General features: G+C 34.1%; 1 protein-coding gene across 9 annotated transcripts in view; it reads right to left on the bottom strand.

The window, feature by feature from the left end:
- Rfx3 (regulatory factor X3) overlaps positions 1 to 16,130 on the bottom strand; it is a 246,510-nt gene that overhangs the window by 178,905 nt on the left and 51,475 nt on the right. Inside the window, exon 1 of one of the 9 annotated variants that reach the window (XM_090329711.1) lies at positions 4,908 to 4,974. The exons of the other annotated variants lie outside the window; for them this stretch is intronic. Within the exon in view, the coding sequence (XP_090185837.1) occupies positions 4,908 to 4,911 (4 nt within the window). The 5' untranslated portion in view covers positions 4,912 to 4,974. Of the gene's footprint in view, positions 1 to 4,907; positions 4,975 to 16,130 lie in introns of those variants that run through there. 9 annotated transcript variants of the gene reach the window in all.

The raw sequence follows: 16,130 nt of genomic DNA on the forward strand, positions 1-16,130 counted from the left end.
AACTGATTCAAATAAAATTCAACTATCTGCACATCAGGTTGGCCTAATAACCTACTCCTAATGTATCCACCTATTTCATGAACAAAATGAGTCACTTTGTCCAAAAGCATGCTAAAGTCAGCTTGCTCCACCTACACAATTTTTAACATGACACTTCTAAGTAAGCCCTGTGATCTCCAGAGCATCTTTCCTAGTAGAGGTCTCACAAACCATCTCTCCCACAAAAAGAAGGACTGCCATGAAATCCAGCAATTTAAATATCAGGAGATTCTACTTTTCCCTCTATTTGGACAATAAAAATAGTATATACAGAACATTTACATTTTTGGAACCACCTCCCTCTGTTCAAAGATCATATCAAGCCACTTCTCCTCGAGTTATTAAATTCTAGGCATTAACTAGGTAAGAGCATCAAAATGTTTTCTACTGGTTGATTCACCCTGTTGACTTCAACCAGCCTGGCTAGTATTGGTAAATCTCCTTTCTTTAATTTTAATATCATTCTCTTTTGATAGAGCAGTTAAGACTAACTCAGAAATTGAATCATTCATCCTTGTCTCTACCATCTATTATTCAATCTGTCTTACTAGTTTCTTTTCTTTTCTTCATGATCTGAACATAATGTGTTGTGGTAATGTATTATAAGCTCTACTTCATTCCAGGATGCACTTGCTCTCTCTGCTTCATATTCTATTTTTTTATTTGTGTCTTAAACTTTTAACAATGTAAACACATTTATGTTTAATGCTCGTTTCACTTTTACTGAAAAAAACATTCATTCATTCATCCAATAAATAATTTATGACGACCCACTGAAAGAACATTTGTGATTAGAATGTTCAGTTACAAGTTCGTTTGGAGAAGCATGAACTGGTAGAGTGTTCAGTAATGACCAAGATATAAGAGCTGGAAATTTGATTTCTAAAACTCCTTCCCTTCCTCAAAGACTAAACATAAAGCTCCCCTATAACCCAGCAATTCCACTACTTGGCATTTACCCAATCGTCCAAAAATAAAGACATACTAAATCCACTAGCACAACGATGTTCATTGCAGCACTATTCACCATAGCAAAGATATGGAACCAACCCAGATACCCCTCAGTTGATGAGTGGATCAACAAGATGTGGTATTTATACACAAAGGAATTCTATGCTGCTCTCAGAAAGCACGATATTGCCCCATTTGTAAGGAAATGGAAAGACTTAGAAAAAATCATATTAAGTGAAGTAAGCCAGACTCAAAGGAACATAGACTCAATGGTTTCCCTCAATGGTTTCTACTGTCATAATCAGTAGAAAGCTTGGCTTCTCCTACCAGAGATTTACAATAGAACAAAACATAGATGCATAAGGCCATGTAGTATGACGCTAAATGAAAGGACCTCCAGGATATAGAAACAAAAGCCATATAATGAGTAATTGTTATCCTTAATGTTCTGTGTTATCTCTCATCTCTTTTACTGTCCCTTGGTTATCTCATATTGTTACAGTATTTCACCTTGTTATCTGATATATGCGTATTTGGTTATTTGAAATTGGATAGGGAAGGGGGAAAAACAAGATGAGGGGTAGGGGTGGGGGGAGGGAAATGGGGACCAAGACATGAGAAAAGGTATTAACGTATGTGAAGTAATGCATCCTCTATATGGTGAATATAATGTAACCCTCTATTAATTACAATAAAAATGTATGGGAAAAAAGAATAAAAAAGACTTGAAAAAATAAAAAATAAAACTCCTTCCCTTCAAACACACAAAAAAAATAATAATTTATGACTACCAAATACATGCACTTCTGCAAACTAGAGTGAGAGATAGAAAAATGCCTAAGATTTGGTTTCTGTCTTCAAGAAATACAAAGAGAAATACAGGCTGCAAGGCATTTGCATTGCTTAGGCTTCCTTAGTACCAAGATGAAAAAAAAAAAAAAGTGTTGTGTGAGCTGCACACAGAATCACTTCAAGCAGGAAAGAGCTACTGAAGTCACCACGAAAAGAACATTTGTGTTGAGTTGTAAGGAAGTGGTCACTAGAAGGATCTAAGTACTCTAGGAACAACATGGACAAAGCATGGCACTATGAAAAAGGTCATTGTTTTCACACAAGGGTGACTGATTCTTGGGTCAAGTTTAAGCTACATTGGGTGTAACTGAAAGAATCTGTAAATGTGTGAGGACCATAATGTACATATCTAAGTCACAGAATAAATAAAGTTAAGCAAATGCTATTTGCAAAATTTAGGAATTTAACGAACCCAAAGGAAAAGATCTGGGGGCAAAATAACACTAACAATTGACATTTCAAATACATACACACCTAGTAAAAATCTGCATACAAAATAAATTTGTATGCTATGGTAATATATGCAGATTAAAATTCAGGTTGAAAGTATCAAAAATAGAGAGCCTTGTATGGGGAAAGGAATGGGGATAGGATGTAAGAAAAAAGAACAATATTTAAAGAAAATATGCATCTGTTTGATATATCCAAGGAAATCTGAATGTTTTCTTCCAGGTAAATGAGGTTTCCAAGTTTGGGAAGTTCAAACTCTACTGTGATTACTCAGAAGAAAGTTTAGATTACATAGTCCTGCAACAGTGTCCTTTAACTTCCTTCTGGACTTGAAGACCATGGGTTCAGTACTCTTTCTGAATGTGCTCCATAGCTCTTTCTCATTCTGTGAGAAAAGGCTAGGTATTAGACTAAACTGTCAGTAACATGTAGAAAATGTGGTAAAAAGTGAAATTGAAGTCAAGGTCTGAAGGGAGTAAATCTGACTATATTTACTAAGACTATCACTAAAAACATTTCTGCACATTGCAGTAGATGCTAGACTAAAGTGCACTTTAGTGAATGAAAAAGACTGTAGGTCTTTCCCATTTTCTAATAAATGTGCCATAAGAAAAGCAATGAAAATAAAAGCTTTGGTGAATATGTTTTAGGAGCTCAAAGGAGGAATCTCTGCATACAAACCCTATCACTAGAGAACTAAATCTTGTGTTACACCAAGAACTGCTTCATCGGTACAAGCAGACTTTCTATAGAACTGCAACTGAACACTACAGGCAGTGAGCCAATACTTTTAAATTTCATCAAGCTCTAGTGCCAGGTGACAACTGTTTGCTGTAACATGAATTATGCAACACAATTCATCTAGTTATCTTGGAATCAAAGAAATTTTACCAAAAGGATCTCATTCAGATAAACAGAAATGATTTCTATCCCTGTCACATCTGTGAAAAGTGGAAGGCGCATATGGTAAGTTCCGTGACAAGATACTACTGATTAAATTCTCAGAATGAAGGATGACAAGACCTCAAGGTGATGGCCTTAGTGAGCACCTTCAGTTGTCAAGACTCTTTTGTCATTGGAAAGCAGAAAGCTAACCATTTTAGCAGAAAGCGAAAATGCAACAGGACCCAATATAAATTGTAATTGTGAAGTAGTATAAGCAATATAACATAAATAATATAATATACGGTGATGTTTAGTAGCTATACATCCTCGTATTTCCACAACACATTCAGAAAAGTCTGATGTTTTGGTTTATTTTTCTCCAATTTTGTCTTTGATCAGTAATTTGACAGGAATTCTCTTCTCCCTAGCCATCTCTCAGTTCTTAACCACCCTTCATCATCTTTTCCTACTATATTCTCACTCATTCTTATTTAGAATAAGTTACACTTTCGTAAAAAGTAGAATTCTAAAGAGGGTATCTTCCAGTAATTGCATTAATGTAATTGTACTTTTAAGCAGTTTCACTCTAAAGAAGGTAGTCTTGCTGAATACCAGTGGGTCACACTGGTGACCCAAGCTAATCAAGAAGCTGAGATCTAGAGGATCACTGTGCAAAGCCTGTCTGGGCAGAAGAGTTCAATAAATTCCATCTCCAAAGTAACCTTAAAAAAGCTTGGCTGGAAGCATAGTTCAATTGGTAGAGCATCAACAAAGTAGACAAACGCAGCCAATTGGAGGGCATGAGTTCAAACTCCAGTACAGGCAGAAAAAAAATTGTTATCTGTGGATAGTGAATTGTGGGTAGGTACTACATCCTTTTCCTCCTTAAAGCATGATGCTTTGTTTTTATGTTTTATGATTTTTCCAGTCCTGGGGCTTGAACTCATGGCCTGGGCACTGTCCTTGAGCTTTCTCAAGGCTAGAATTCTACCACTTGAGCCACAGAAGCCACTTCTGTTTTTTCTGTGTATGTGGTACTAGGGAATCAAACCGAAGCTTCATGCATGCTAGACAAACACTTTACCACATTCCTAGCCCCAGTGTTTTATTTTTATAGCCAGGAAAAAGATGTGAATTAAATATGTCATGACATTATTGAGGAAAAACAATTACAAGTTATTAATTTCAAAAGATGGTTACATAATCAAAAGACACATACCTAGATCCTTCTCATGTCCTCCTCTATCAAGTGTACTTACAATGCAAATTAGATATGAAAGCACAAACACACTCTCTTTGTTATAAAGTATGTGACAAACTGTACAATGGAAGACATATTCTAAGAAAACTTAGGTTATATATAAAGTACTAAAAAAAGATACTAAAACTATTCTAGGTTCTAAAAATTACACTAAAATGTCAAATTTTCTTCTAATGAGATGCAAATCAAGTCAGCATTGTTACACAGGAGACTAAATGGCTTCAAATAAAAGGCAAATATGTTGTGCCTCAATGTGTGCAAGAATAAAATGAAAGTATCTGTATTAACAATGTCATAAATGTATCATTGCCAGAAAAAAGTCGGTGGATAAAGCAATCATCTCAGTACTTCCTCATTTTCCTTATAGTTTATAAACATTATGCAAATGTTCACTTTTACTTTATTCAGCATTAAGCTTGAAATTAACAGACAAGTCATCGTAAAAACTTATCACTTATTATCCACTTACTCATTTCATTCTTGTATATCTTAAGCTGAGATCCAATTTCACACAATGTCAGAGCTAGTTCCTTAACATATCATTTCTTTCCTTCTAGGAATACATTGTTCTGCCAATTACAATAAAACATACTAGTTAGTCATAAATCAAACATAGTAACAGTCAGCCTCCTAAAACATTTCCTTGCCATTTCCAGTTAGACAAACTTCTATCTACAATGCGATAGGATAAAACTTCCTTAAACAATCACATAACCATTTAACAAGGAACATGTTTCAATCCGCACTCAACTAAGAAATGCAAATACCCTTTCAGTACTTCCAACAGCTTCGTACTTGACTGTGTTTAATATTTTCACAGGTAATTTCATTTGTATGATGATGTTATCATAATGTATAAAAATCAAGCACTTTTCATCCATCTCTGAGATTTGACTTTTTGGTTTCATTATATTTTTCAAATACACATTGTAGCAATCCCACTTATACTTTTAACAAAGTAATTTGTAACATGGCTTTTTATATGACTACTCATAGTAAATAAATGCAAATGTAACTCACACAGTGAGATATATCATAAAATATAATAGTTTCAACAATATTCAATGATTTTGTTATAGCTATCGATTTATGTATTATAGAATTATGTAGGTGGTATTTACTTCAAAGTAAGCATTTAGCAAATTGTCACAGCAGAGAAAATTCAAGTTCATTACTGTTATAAGTAAGAAAATGAAAAAAAATCTACTTAAGCACCTCATGAAATTCTATTTCATAGAATTTAAACACTTCAGGTATCTTAAATTTTCATTATTCTTAAAAATGCTACACAGCATTTATCGAATCAAGAATAAGCTATAAAATTTATAGAGCATAGTTTCTTCATTAGAGGGTTGCCATTTGAACTAGATACTGACAAGGTAAGTATAACAAATGCTTACAAAGCTCTTGGTAAAGACCTGGGTGTGACTACAAATTTCCTATATTCCAAACAGAGGTTGAGGAAGAAAACTTTTGAGTCAAGTACAGCCCCAGCCCTATATAGATTTTAAGTTTAGTCTCAACAATAAAGCAATAGCTCCTTTGAAAGCAAAAGCAAACAAACAAGGTCTTGGTAAAATTGAAATTCATGAAAAGAATATAAGAGAGCAAAAAGCTATCTCCACATCAACACATCAATTTAGTTTTGCCTTTACTGTCCAACATAGTTCAGTATTTTGCTTCATTCAACCCAAGTCCCCAAGACAATTTTAACAAATATTATCATTTAATATATAGTGTTGGTTAAGTTGACCCTCAAGTTCTCAAAAAATCATATAAACATAATTTAACAATAATAAATTAAAAAGTCATCCAATGAAACCAAGTCGAACTGTGACTAAGGAATCAGAATATATGTACCAATCTTCTTGTCTAATAAAAACACAATCTAAGAACTATTATACTTGTGTGTGTGTGTGTGTGTGTGTGTGTGTGTTGTGTACTGATTCTGGAGCTTGAACTCTGGACTTGGTGTTGTCCCTGAACTATTTTATTCAAGGCTAGTATTCTAGGTTGTGAACCACAACTCCACTGACTTTCTTTGCTGGTTAATTGCAGATAAGAGTCTCAAGGACTTTCTTGTACTAGGTGGCTTGAAAAGGAGATCCTCAGATCTCAGCCTCCTTGGGTAGCTAAGATTACAGGCATAAACCACTAACACCCAGCAGAACTACTGTATTTTAAAGAAATAATGTGTTGAGAGGAAGTGTCAAGATTACTTTCACTAGAACTATTCTGTTAGATGAAAGAGTTTTTAATAATTCACTATAATGTAATAAGCAGATTAAGTTAAAAAGTTGAAGTATAAAGTTTGAATTAATGTTTAAAAACTGCACAAAATGAACTAATAGAAAACAATGCAAGTATTAATATCACTTTGAAATATACTTGAACACAGATTATATTCATAATAAATTTACACTCAAAGTTATCAAATTTTAACTTTCAAATCAATTTTTATACAAATACCACTTGAATAAGATATTTTGCTTTTGTTTGTTTGAAAGTATAAATAACCATTTGCAGAGTATCTCTAATATAAAACATGTCCTTCACTGTAATTTAAAATACGTCGCATTTCAGTTACAAGTAAACTCTTATTTTCCAATTCATAATTAAGTTGTCATTTACTCTTCCTAATAATAATAAAACAAGGACAAAGTTTCGAATTCATGTGTGCAGTACTATCCTGATACTTAACGAAAAAAGACAAAAGAAGGAAATGTAAATATGGCTCAATATCACTCCATCAAGCAATACAAAAATCTTTCATTGGTCCTAGGGATTAAATTCAGGGCCTGAAACTTGTTAGTTACATCCTTAATGACTGAGCCATGTTTCTAGCCCTTTTATCTGTGCCAGTTATTTTGAGATAGAGTCTCCTTTTTGCCCAGGCCTGTACTTGGATCACCATCTTCCTATTTTATGCTTCCCACATAGCTGAGATAACAGGTAATGCGCCATCCATTAATGGCTTAGCCACTGGACTATCTCAAACTTTTTCTTGGTTGGCCTCAAACCATGATCTTCCTGATCTCAGTCTTTAAAGTAGATAGGACAACAGGCCTGAGTCCCACAAGCTCAGCTTTGAAACACATCTTAATGAATCAAATCTAAATACATTATACTCACTGTGGAAAACAGTTTACTGATTTACTTATTTCCTTATCATATGATCTGCAATTTCATTTGTACTCACTTATTCCAAGTAAAATGAAAACATATGTCTGTGTAAACACTTATATTTGAATCTGGCTAGCAGCTTTATTCATAATAACTAAAATTTTGAAATTGGAAATTTGGAAACAATCCAAACTTCAATTAGTGAACAAAATAAACTAATTGTGGCATAGGCATATAATGCCTACTCAGCAACAAAAAATACAAAACTTACTAAAATATTTACAAGTAAGATTTAAAAGAATCCAGGTGCAAAAAACTAAAATAGTATGACTCCATTTAATATGAAATTCTAAAACCGTGAGAAAACTAACTTCATAGGGTAATGGAAATGTTTTGATTTGTTTTTTTCTTTTTTTTTTTTTGAGATAGGATCTTTTTACGCCCCATCTGATCTCAAATTCCTAATCCTAAGTGATCCTCCTGCCTCAGCCTCAAGGGAAACTAGGATGTAGAGACTTGTAGCACCATGTCTGGGTAGGAGCTATATCTTGAGTGATGGTAATATTCAACTGGGTCTACATGTGCCAAAAATTCATAAAATTGTTCACAAAACAGATAAATTGTAAGTTAACATCCCAATAAAGCCAATGAAAAACTAAAAGGAAGCATGTGAGGGTTCCTGTTTGTCATTTCATTATTAGGAAGGATAAGGCTGAGAGACATTGAGTTTGAGGCTAGACTACACAAGAAACAGTTCTCAAAATTTAAAAGTAATCAAACATATGCTAAAGACATCTGATAAATTACTGACCAAAAATCAATTGTAATGTATTTGATTTAAACACATGCAATTGTTAAAATACATTCAAAACTCTATTGGAAGAAAATTTTCTTACAATTTCCTAGGTCTTTTTTCACACAATTTATTTTCAAGGGAACTGTAACCATATATATGAAGCTGCTTAGTAATTCATGTACATACATATATATACAAATATATGTTTGAAAGGGATGTTTCAATAAAAAAATTCTAACTTATAATAACCTGTGGATTATTTTTTTCCAGGAAACTCCAAAGCTCTTACAATTTGAGTTAGTATACCAAATTATCAAAATCTTAATATTCTAACAACCTGATAATCCTTGTTCCAAATTTTATCTTAAAGCAACACAACATAAATATTACTCATCAACACATTAATTACAAATCCAATAAACACATCCTAAAATAATAACTACAAAATTATCTTGTTGTCCAGGAGAACATAGTATTTAAAAAAGTATCCACATGACACTAATTGATAATTCAAGATACTATGTATTCCAAAATAAAGTGGCAAAGATAGCAAAAATTGCAGAAGTAGGGGGGAAAAAGCAAGAATGAACTTGAAGGAGATTAAGAACTTGAGTACTCTTGACTAACAAAATACGAAAGAAAATTTGATAAAGAAAAACAATTCTAATCAAAAGAGTAGAACCTACTTTCATAAACTGGGGTATTATGTAGCAGAAGAAAAGATTGGAAAGATGAGACCTGTTTACTCAAGATACTTACTACACATAGAATGTAAAGATAAGGCTGCTATAAAAGAATTCCTAAAATAAATAATACACTTTTACACGGGTCAAGACAAATCCACATATATATCATCTTAACTAATATTTACAAAAAATAATTTTATAGAATGAGGAAAAACAGAGGTTCAGAAGCTCTATTTGGCATAGGCTTACATTCATATGGACAGAACCAGGTCAAAAACCTTATCTTCCTATAATCCTGACCCAATGTGTCTCTTTACTTATTTAATCCATTGGCTATATCACTCAGGCCTTTCTTTTTTTATTTTTCAAATAAAGCATAGTTTTCTTTTTTAATGTATGATAAAGCAAAGCTTTAGAAATTCCAGGTTGAATGGACTGATTTAGAAATCAAAGAACATGGACAGACAGAGAACTAGTTGTATTCTATTACATTATTCTAGGAATTGATAGTAAAAGGAAAGAAAGCCACTGGCTGAGACCTTGTATAAAAAGATTCTATCAGGTATCTTCTAGAAAATACCAAGTGATTTAAAGATATAGCTAGCAGATTAGTTGAGTCACTCTTTGATAGAATTAAGAGGTCAACAAACATCTGTTTTGTGGGACAAATCATTTGCCTTTGTCAAATTATTCCCCAAGCTATTATGTCACATGCTGTATAAGATATGACCTTTAAAATAAAAGTAACTAAGAGATTACTAGCATCTTTGGATATTTTCTTTTCAGTTACTTGTTAACTATCTGACTAGACTTAAAATCTAGAAACCACTCCCCTTACATCACTGAGGTATTCATATTCATAAAGCACAGTAGAAGCATAATTATGCCTACTTCCTGGAAACTTTTAAAGGAGGTAGTACATATGAATCATCAGAAGAATCAATCAGTTCAGACGGTAGAATACTTGCCTAGCAAACATAAGATACCAAGTTCTAACCCAAGCACTGCCAAAAGAAAAAAAGAAAAACTAAATATACATTACATTAAATCTATCACTAAAACAGCACTTTCCTTTAAAGGGCTCAGGGATATCTGTCAATCACAAATAAATGCCTCCTCCCTAGAATGCTTCCTCCACAGAAAGTCTACCAACTGAGAAAGTATTTCAAATTTTACAAAAAGATTTATCTATCTTACCTCTTAGATAGAAATTATTTCTCAAAGCAGGGTTTTACTCATAACTTCTTCCAAAGTTCTAAAGAATTCCACTCATTTATGATGTTAGTTTAGTGATGACAAAATGGACTAGTAGCCCTTTTTAGCAACTACATATCAAGATATCCAACAGATGAACCAGTCTTTCAAAGGTGACAACAATGACAGTTAAGACCAAAAAACAGAGTTGAGACCAAGCATAATCATCTGCAACCTGGAACGGAAAGAATAGAGGTCAATGCTGCTCCTCACCACGGCCAGTAGAGGCTGCCAGTGTGCAAGAACACACAGGCGTTTCTCCCCCCCACCCCCCCACAGATGAGTTACCACCAAAATCAGGAAGTATTTCCACAGTACAACCGGAAGCCTAGAATGCAAGGTTCATCATAAAACACTATTCTACAGCAATCACCTTTTCAGCTATATCATATTGGACATGGTATAAAGGTAACTACACAAGGATAAGGAACTATGAAGCCAATGTAATTTTCTAGACATGCCCTCACAAGGCTTTGAAACAATGCAAACATGGGTGCTTTAACAGAAAAATAACCTTGATATGTGGTCTTAAAATCATTTTTAAATAGATGTATTAGTTGGCTTCTTTTGAAATTTCATTACAGCTAAAGATTTGCAGTTACTTCATATAATCTGACCTATCTTTTGGAGGGATTGGTTACTAATACTGATATAATTTAAATGATTTTTTCTTCATGGACATCAGTGAGGTGAGATTCTGTCCACCTGTGCCCTCACAAAGAGCCAAGAACACACAGACACTCAAATACAACAACTGACAATCCAGCTCCAAAATTCATTTTATAAATCTGCTCTACAGTTCTAAGAATTATGTATCTAACCCATTTTGTACAACACTGCTATTTCTTGTAAAGAGAAACTTTGCTGTCAATCACAAGTCCCTTTTGCCACACAAATATGGACCCCAGCTTTCACTTGTCACTGTTAGATGCAACGTAGGCAGCTTAGCACTCATCAATTTAAGAAACTGCGTAAGTTTAATACATACATTAGTATGATGATGACAGAAGAAGCAATGAATATCTTGCAGTTCCATTTTCTTTCATTAAGGAAGAAAAAGCTAATTATCTGCAGCTGTCAACCATGAAGAACTAGACCTATTTAAGTCAACATTAGCCTTGGACAACTGAAAACATTTCTCATATTTTTGTCTGATGGTTGTCTTTAGTAAAACAATGATTTCATTACAAAATATTAGACACTGTGAAAGACAACGTAAAAACTTGCACACTTCTACCACAGCCAATTAATTCATTTAATATTTTAAAGTTGCCTATCAATATTTTGTACTACTCTAACAAATATAGGAAAATTTAGACAGATGCAAAGCATTGCCACACAAATTTACGTTTAAAACTTCAAGTGAAAGTCCAGGTTATTGACTACAATAAAAATATGCTACCGATGTGATCAAGGAAGAAATTTTGTTCATTTATTTAACAAAAGAAGATAAAAACACTGTCAAAATTAGAAATGCTGCAGAAAACTCCCACCAACTCATGGGCTCGTATACTCTTACATAAGGTCTCTTTATCTACCAAACTGTTTCCCAGTCTAGTCCCACTTGAGTTTTCATTTTCAATTTTAAAGACCAGCTTACATGTATATTCAGGATATTAAATAAGGATAGAGTATTTTTAGTAAGGAAAAAAAATTGCATCGGGCTGTGATTACAGGTGTGAGCCACCGAACTGGGCTCAACAGAATGGCTTTTTCCCCCCCTCTTTGGTTTTTTTTCATATATTTTTTATTGTAATTAATAGAAGGGTTACATGATATTTGCCAGATAGATGGTGGATTAATTCCCATACATTGATACCCTTTCACATGTCTTGGTCCCCATTTCCCTCCCCTCCACCTCCACCCCTCATCCTGTTTTCCCCGTTCCCTATCCAATTTCAAATAACCAAATACAAATATATCCGATATATCAGGTAACAATATGAGATAACCAAGGGACAGCAAAACAGATGAGAGATAACATAGTACCTTAAGAACAACAATCATTTATTATATTGCTTATGTTTCTATATCCTAGAGATCCTTTCATTTAGCGTCCTACTATATGGTCTTTTGTATCAAGGTTTTGTACACAGTGGAATTCTATGCTGCTGTCAGAAAGAATGACATCGCCCCATTTGTTAGGAAATGGAAAGACTTAGAAAAGATCATATTAAGTGAAGTAAGCCAGACTCAAAGGAACTTAGGCTCAATGGTTTCCCTCATTTGTCATAATCAGTAGAAACCTTGGGCTCTCCTAGCAGAGATTTGCAATAGAGCAAAACCTTGATACAGAATGGCTTTTAAAGCTAGTTTTATTTCAAGTTTTGTTTCCAAATCAGATTTATTACAAATTATGCTTGACCTAAAAACTTCTGCCTAACCACAAGCCCCCGAAATCTTGAAAAAAGTCATTATTTCATTGCGCCAGTCTCAAATTTGTTAGAGACAAAAGGGAAACGCTCACAAGCGAAAAGCAATTAGTATGATTAGTATAAGCACAGTAAAAACAAACTCAGATACAAAGAACTGCACATGAAAATGGAGAACTGGTCCTGATAAGTTGCAGACATAGTAGCAGGGAAACAGCACCAAACACAAAGGAAATGTCCTGTTACAAACTAATGATTGACAGAATCAAGATTCTCTTAAATTTTGACACCAAAGTCCAAGGTTTTCAATCTTTCTCTTAAAAAATCAGGATGGGTGCTGGTGGCTCATGCCTGTAATCCTACCTGAAGCTGAAATGTGAGGATCACATTTCAAAGCCAGCCTAGACAGAAAACTTCATAAGACTCTCAGGAAAAAAAGCCAGAAGAGGCACTGTGGCTTAAGTGGTAGAGCCCTAGCCTTGAACAAAAAAAAATTTCAAGGATAGCAAATAGCTGGTAACCCCAGGGCATGAGAGAAGAAAGATAAATTACCCTCTAGGATTCATCTACCACTTATATTCTAGAATTCTCTGGGTTAACCATCTTGCTAAGGTATTTGGAATCAAGTAAAAAGGCTCTAGGTATTTCTTCCCTACATTTCTGGAATCAATTCAAGATAGAATTTGGATACCATCATTATTTTATAAAAACTCAAAAACAGCATCAGCACAAATGTAATTAACACAATGATAGAGCAACCTATACAAATGAGAGTACTAAAACTAGAAGAAACAAACTGATAACTTGGTTCAAACCACACATTACTAAGAATAAATTCCAGATGCAGGTCTGTGCTTATTCATAACTCCCAACATTATTTTAGATTAAATGCCATAACTAAAATTTGTCACGTCCTCTCGTGTAGTCCTCAGAATAACCTGGCCATGAAATCAGGCAATTATTATTATTATTATTGCCTCATTCTCAAATGAAAAAACAAGACCTTGATATAGTACATTACTGCTCAATCCTTACAAATGACAAATACAAGTCTCAAATACAGGTCTCCTAACTTCAAGTCTCTTATTTCTTGATACTATAATTTTCTTTCAAAAACATTACAAGTTTAGCTGCAACACATGTTTGAAACATTTTTATGCCTACCCTTTGTAATCTGATCTATGTTTGAAACTCACCAAGAGTAACTGGACTCATGAAAGACTGCTTATGATTATAAAATATTTTACGTTTCCTCTTCCGTACTATTTTCTAAATACATGTTGTATAGCACTATCAAGAAAATTCCCACTCAAATTTTGAATAGTCAAGAGTAACATTACTAATTATCAGGGGAAAATAGTCCTCAAATACTAGCAGGAAAAACATATAGATCTCTACTTTGACAAATTTAAAAACAAAATCAGCCTTCTCATTGTTATGTACACACTTAACAACAGACAATAAGACTTCCCCTTTTCTAACAGTTCCTCAGAATATTTCCACCAAATTCATAGAGATTGCTAACAGCAAGAATAATTTCATTTAATGAACCAGTTTCTTGCCCTTGCATTGAACTCTAATATAAATTATACTCTAAAGGCATAAGGCTCTGTACTTGTAACTGGCTCATGATAAAGGACATTGGTGCTGGCCGATGAGGGCTTGGGACACAGAAAGGTCTTTTTTTTATTTTTTTAGACTTTATCAGTCTTAGAGCAGGCAATTTATTTTGAGCCAGAAAAATAAAATATAATCTTAGGCCATCTGGTTCTGTAAAACTCTGTATTTGTTAGAAAGGTCACTGTTGTCAAGTTATTGAATGTTATCTCTGAAACTGACAGGAAGAGAACATTTTGAAAGCAGGCCAGGAATACTAAAATACCGGATATTAGGGTGCAAATAGTTGTTCAAAAGCTTGATATTCAGTGATAAATGGACCACAGTTCAAATCCAAGTTATATCATGTATAACTTCTAAGTTGCTTTGGATGTTGCCAGCTTAATTCAACATTCCTATATAAAAATCTATGTAACCTTCCATCAGACTAATACAGAATGCAGTAACAGATATCACTAACTCAGTTACATTCAAAACTCAATGATCATTGTTCTGTTCCATTTTTTTATTAAGTCGTACAAAAAGGTCAGCATTTAACAAAGCAGTTTATGAATATATCTTAATCAATGTCACCGCTTTTCAACATTCTTACGCATCCTTCTCCAATCTACACTTCCCCTTACTCTTCTCTTACTTTGTCTAGCCCTTTTCCTGTGACCCTACCCCATACCCTATGACCCCACCCCATCCCTTCTCCAACTACACAATTTTTATTTTGCTGACCTTTGATTCTGCCTTTAGTTTTGCATGTCGAAATTCTCATTATTTTTATAAATACTTCTCCAGACAACAAAACAGATCTTAAAAACAGAATTTTGATTTGTGCTCTACATAGCAAACACAGGGGTAAAACCACTTTACTCTATTTTAAGTCTCAGCAATATTTATTTAGGTAAAGTGATTCTCACTTTGCTCATAGTATGACTACTAGGCAGTATCAAATTCCTATCTGAACAACTTCTATGGGCCTAAAAATGCTGTTTTAGCGAATACTTCTTATAGTATATCAATGTTATATAACTGTTACGGTCTTCTCAATATGGAGCTTTTTTGTAATGTTGCACTTGGCTCAAATGGTAAAGTTTTAGCCTGAGCACAAAGAAGGTCAAAGACAGCGCCCAGACCCTGAGTTCAAGCCCCAGGACCTGCAAAAAAATTAATAAAATAAAATTCAAGCTAGGCGCTGGTGGCTCATACCTGTAATTCTAGCTTCTCAGGAGACTTGAGATCTGAGGATTGAGGTTCACAGCCAGCTGGGCAGGAAATTCCATCTTTCCTTCAATTAGTCACCCAAAGTCCAGTCTTATCTCCAATTAAATAACCAAAAATGACGGAAATGGAGCTGTGGCTCAAGTGGTAGAGTGCTATGCTTAACCAAAAATGGTCAGGAACATTGCACAGGACCTGATATTATGTCTCAAAATCTTCATGCATGTGTGTGCACACACAACACACACAAACACACACACACACACACACACACACACACACACACACACATGCGCACATGCTCACACACATACATTAAGTCCAGTGTTTGGAAAAGAGGATAAAAAGTTAAAAGAAGCAAGTTATTATAAAACTGATGCTAAAATAGGCAAAGAGAAATATTAGAAACAAATAGAAAGTACTGTTTTAAAATTTGAGACTAGAGACCTGATTGAAAACAAGCAGACAACAATAACAAAACAAAACAAAAAAACAGAATGTTAACCCTTTCAATAACTGTAGGGTAAAAGAAAAGAAAAAAAATCTGTATCCTTTGCCTTACTCCTGTTGATGTGTTGAATTATATTACTTGATTTGCGTACACTGAACCAGCTTTGCATCCCTGTGATGAATCC

The sequence above is a fragment of the Megascapheus bottae genome, chromosome 3, assembly GCF_031878675.1.
Source record: "Megascapheus bottae isolate mThoBot1 chromosome 3, mThoBot2.hap1, whole genome shotgun sequence".
NCBI classification, from domain to species: Eukaryota; Metazoa; Chordata; class Mammalia; order Rodentia; family Geomyidae; genus Megascapheus; species Megascapheus bottae.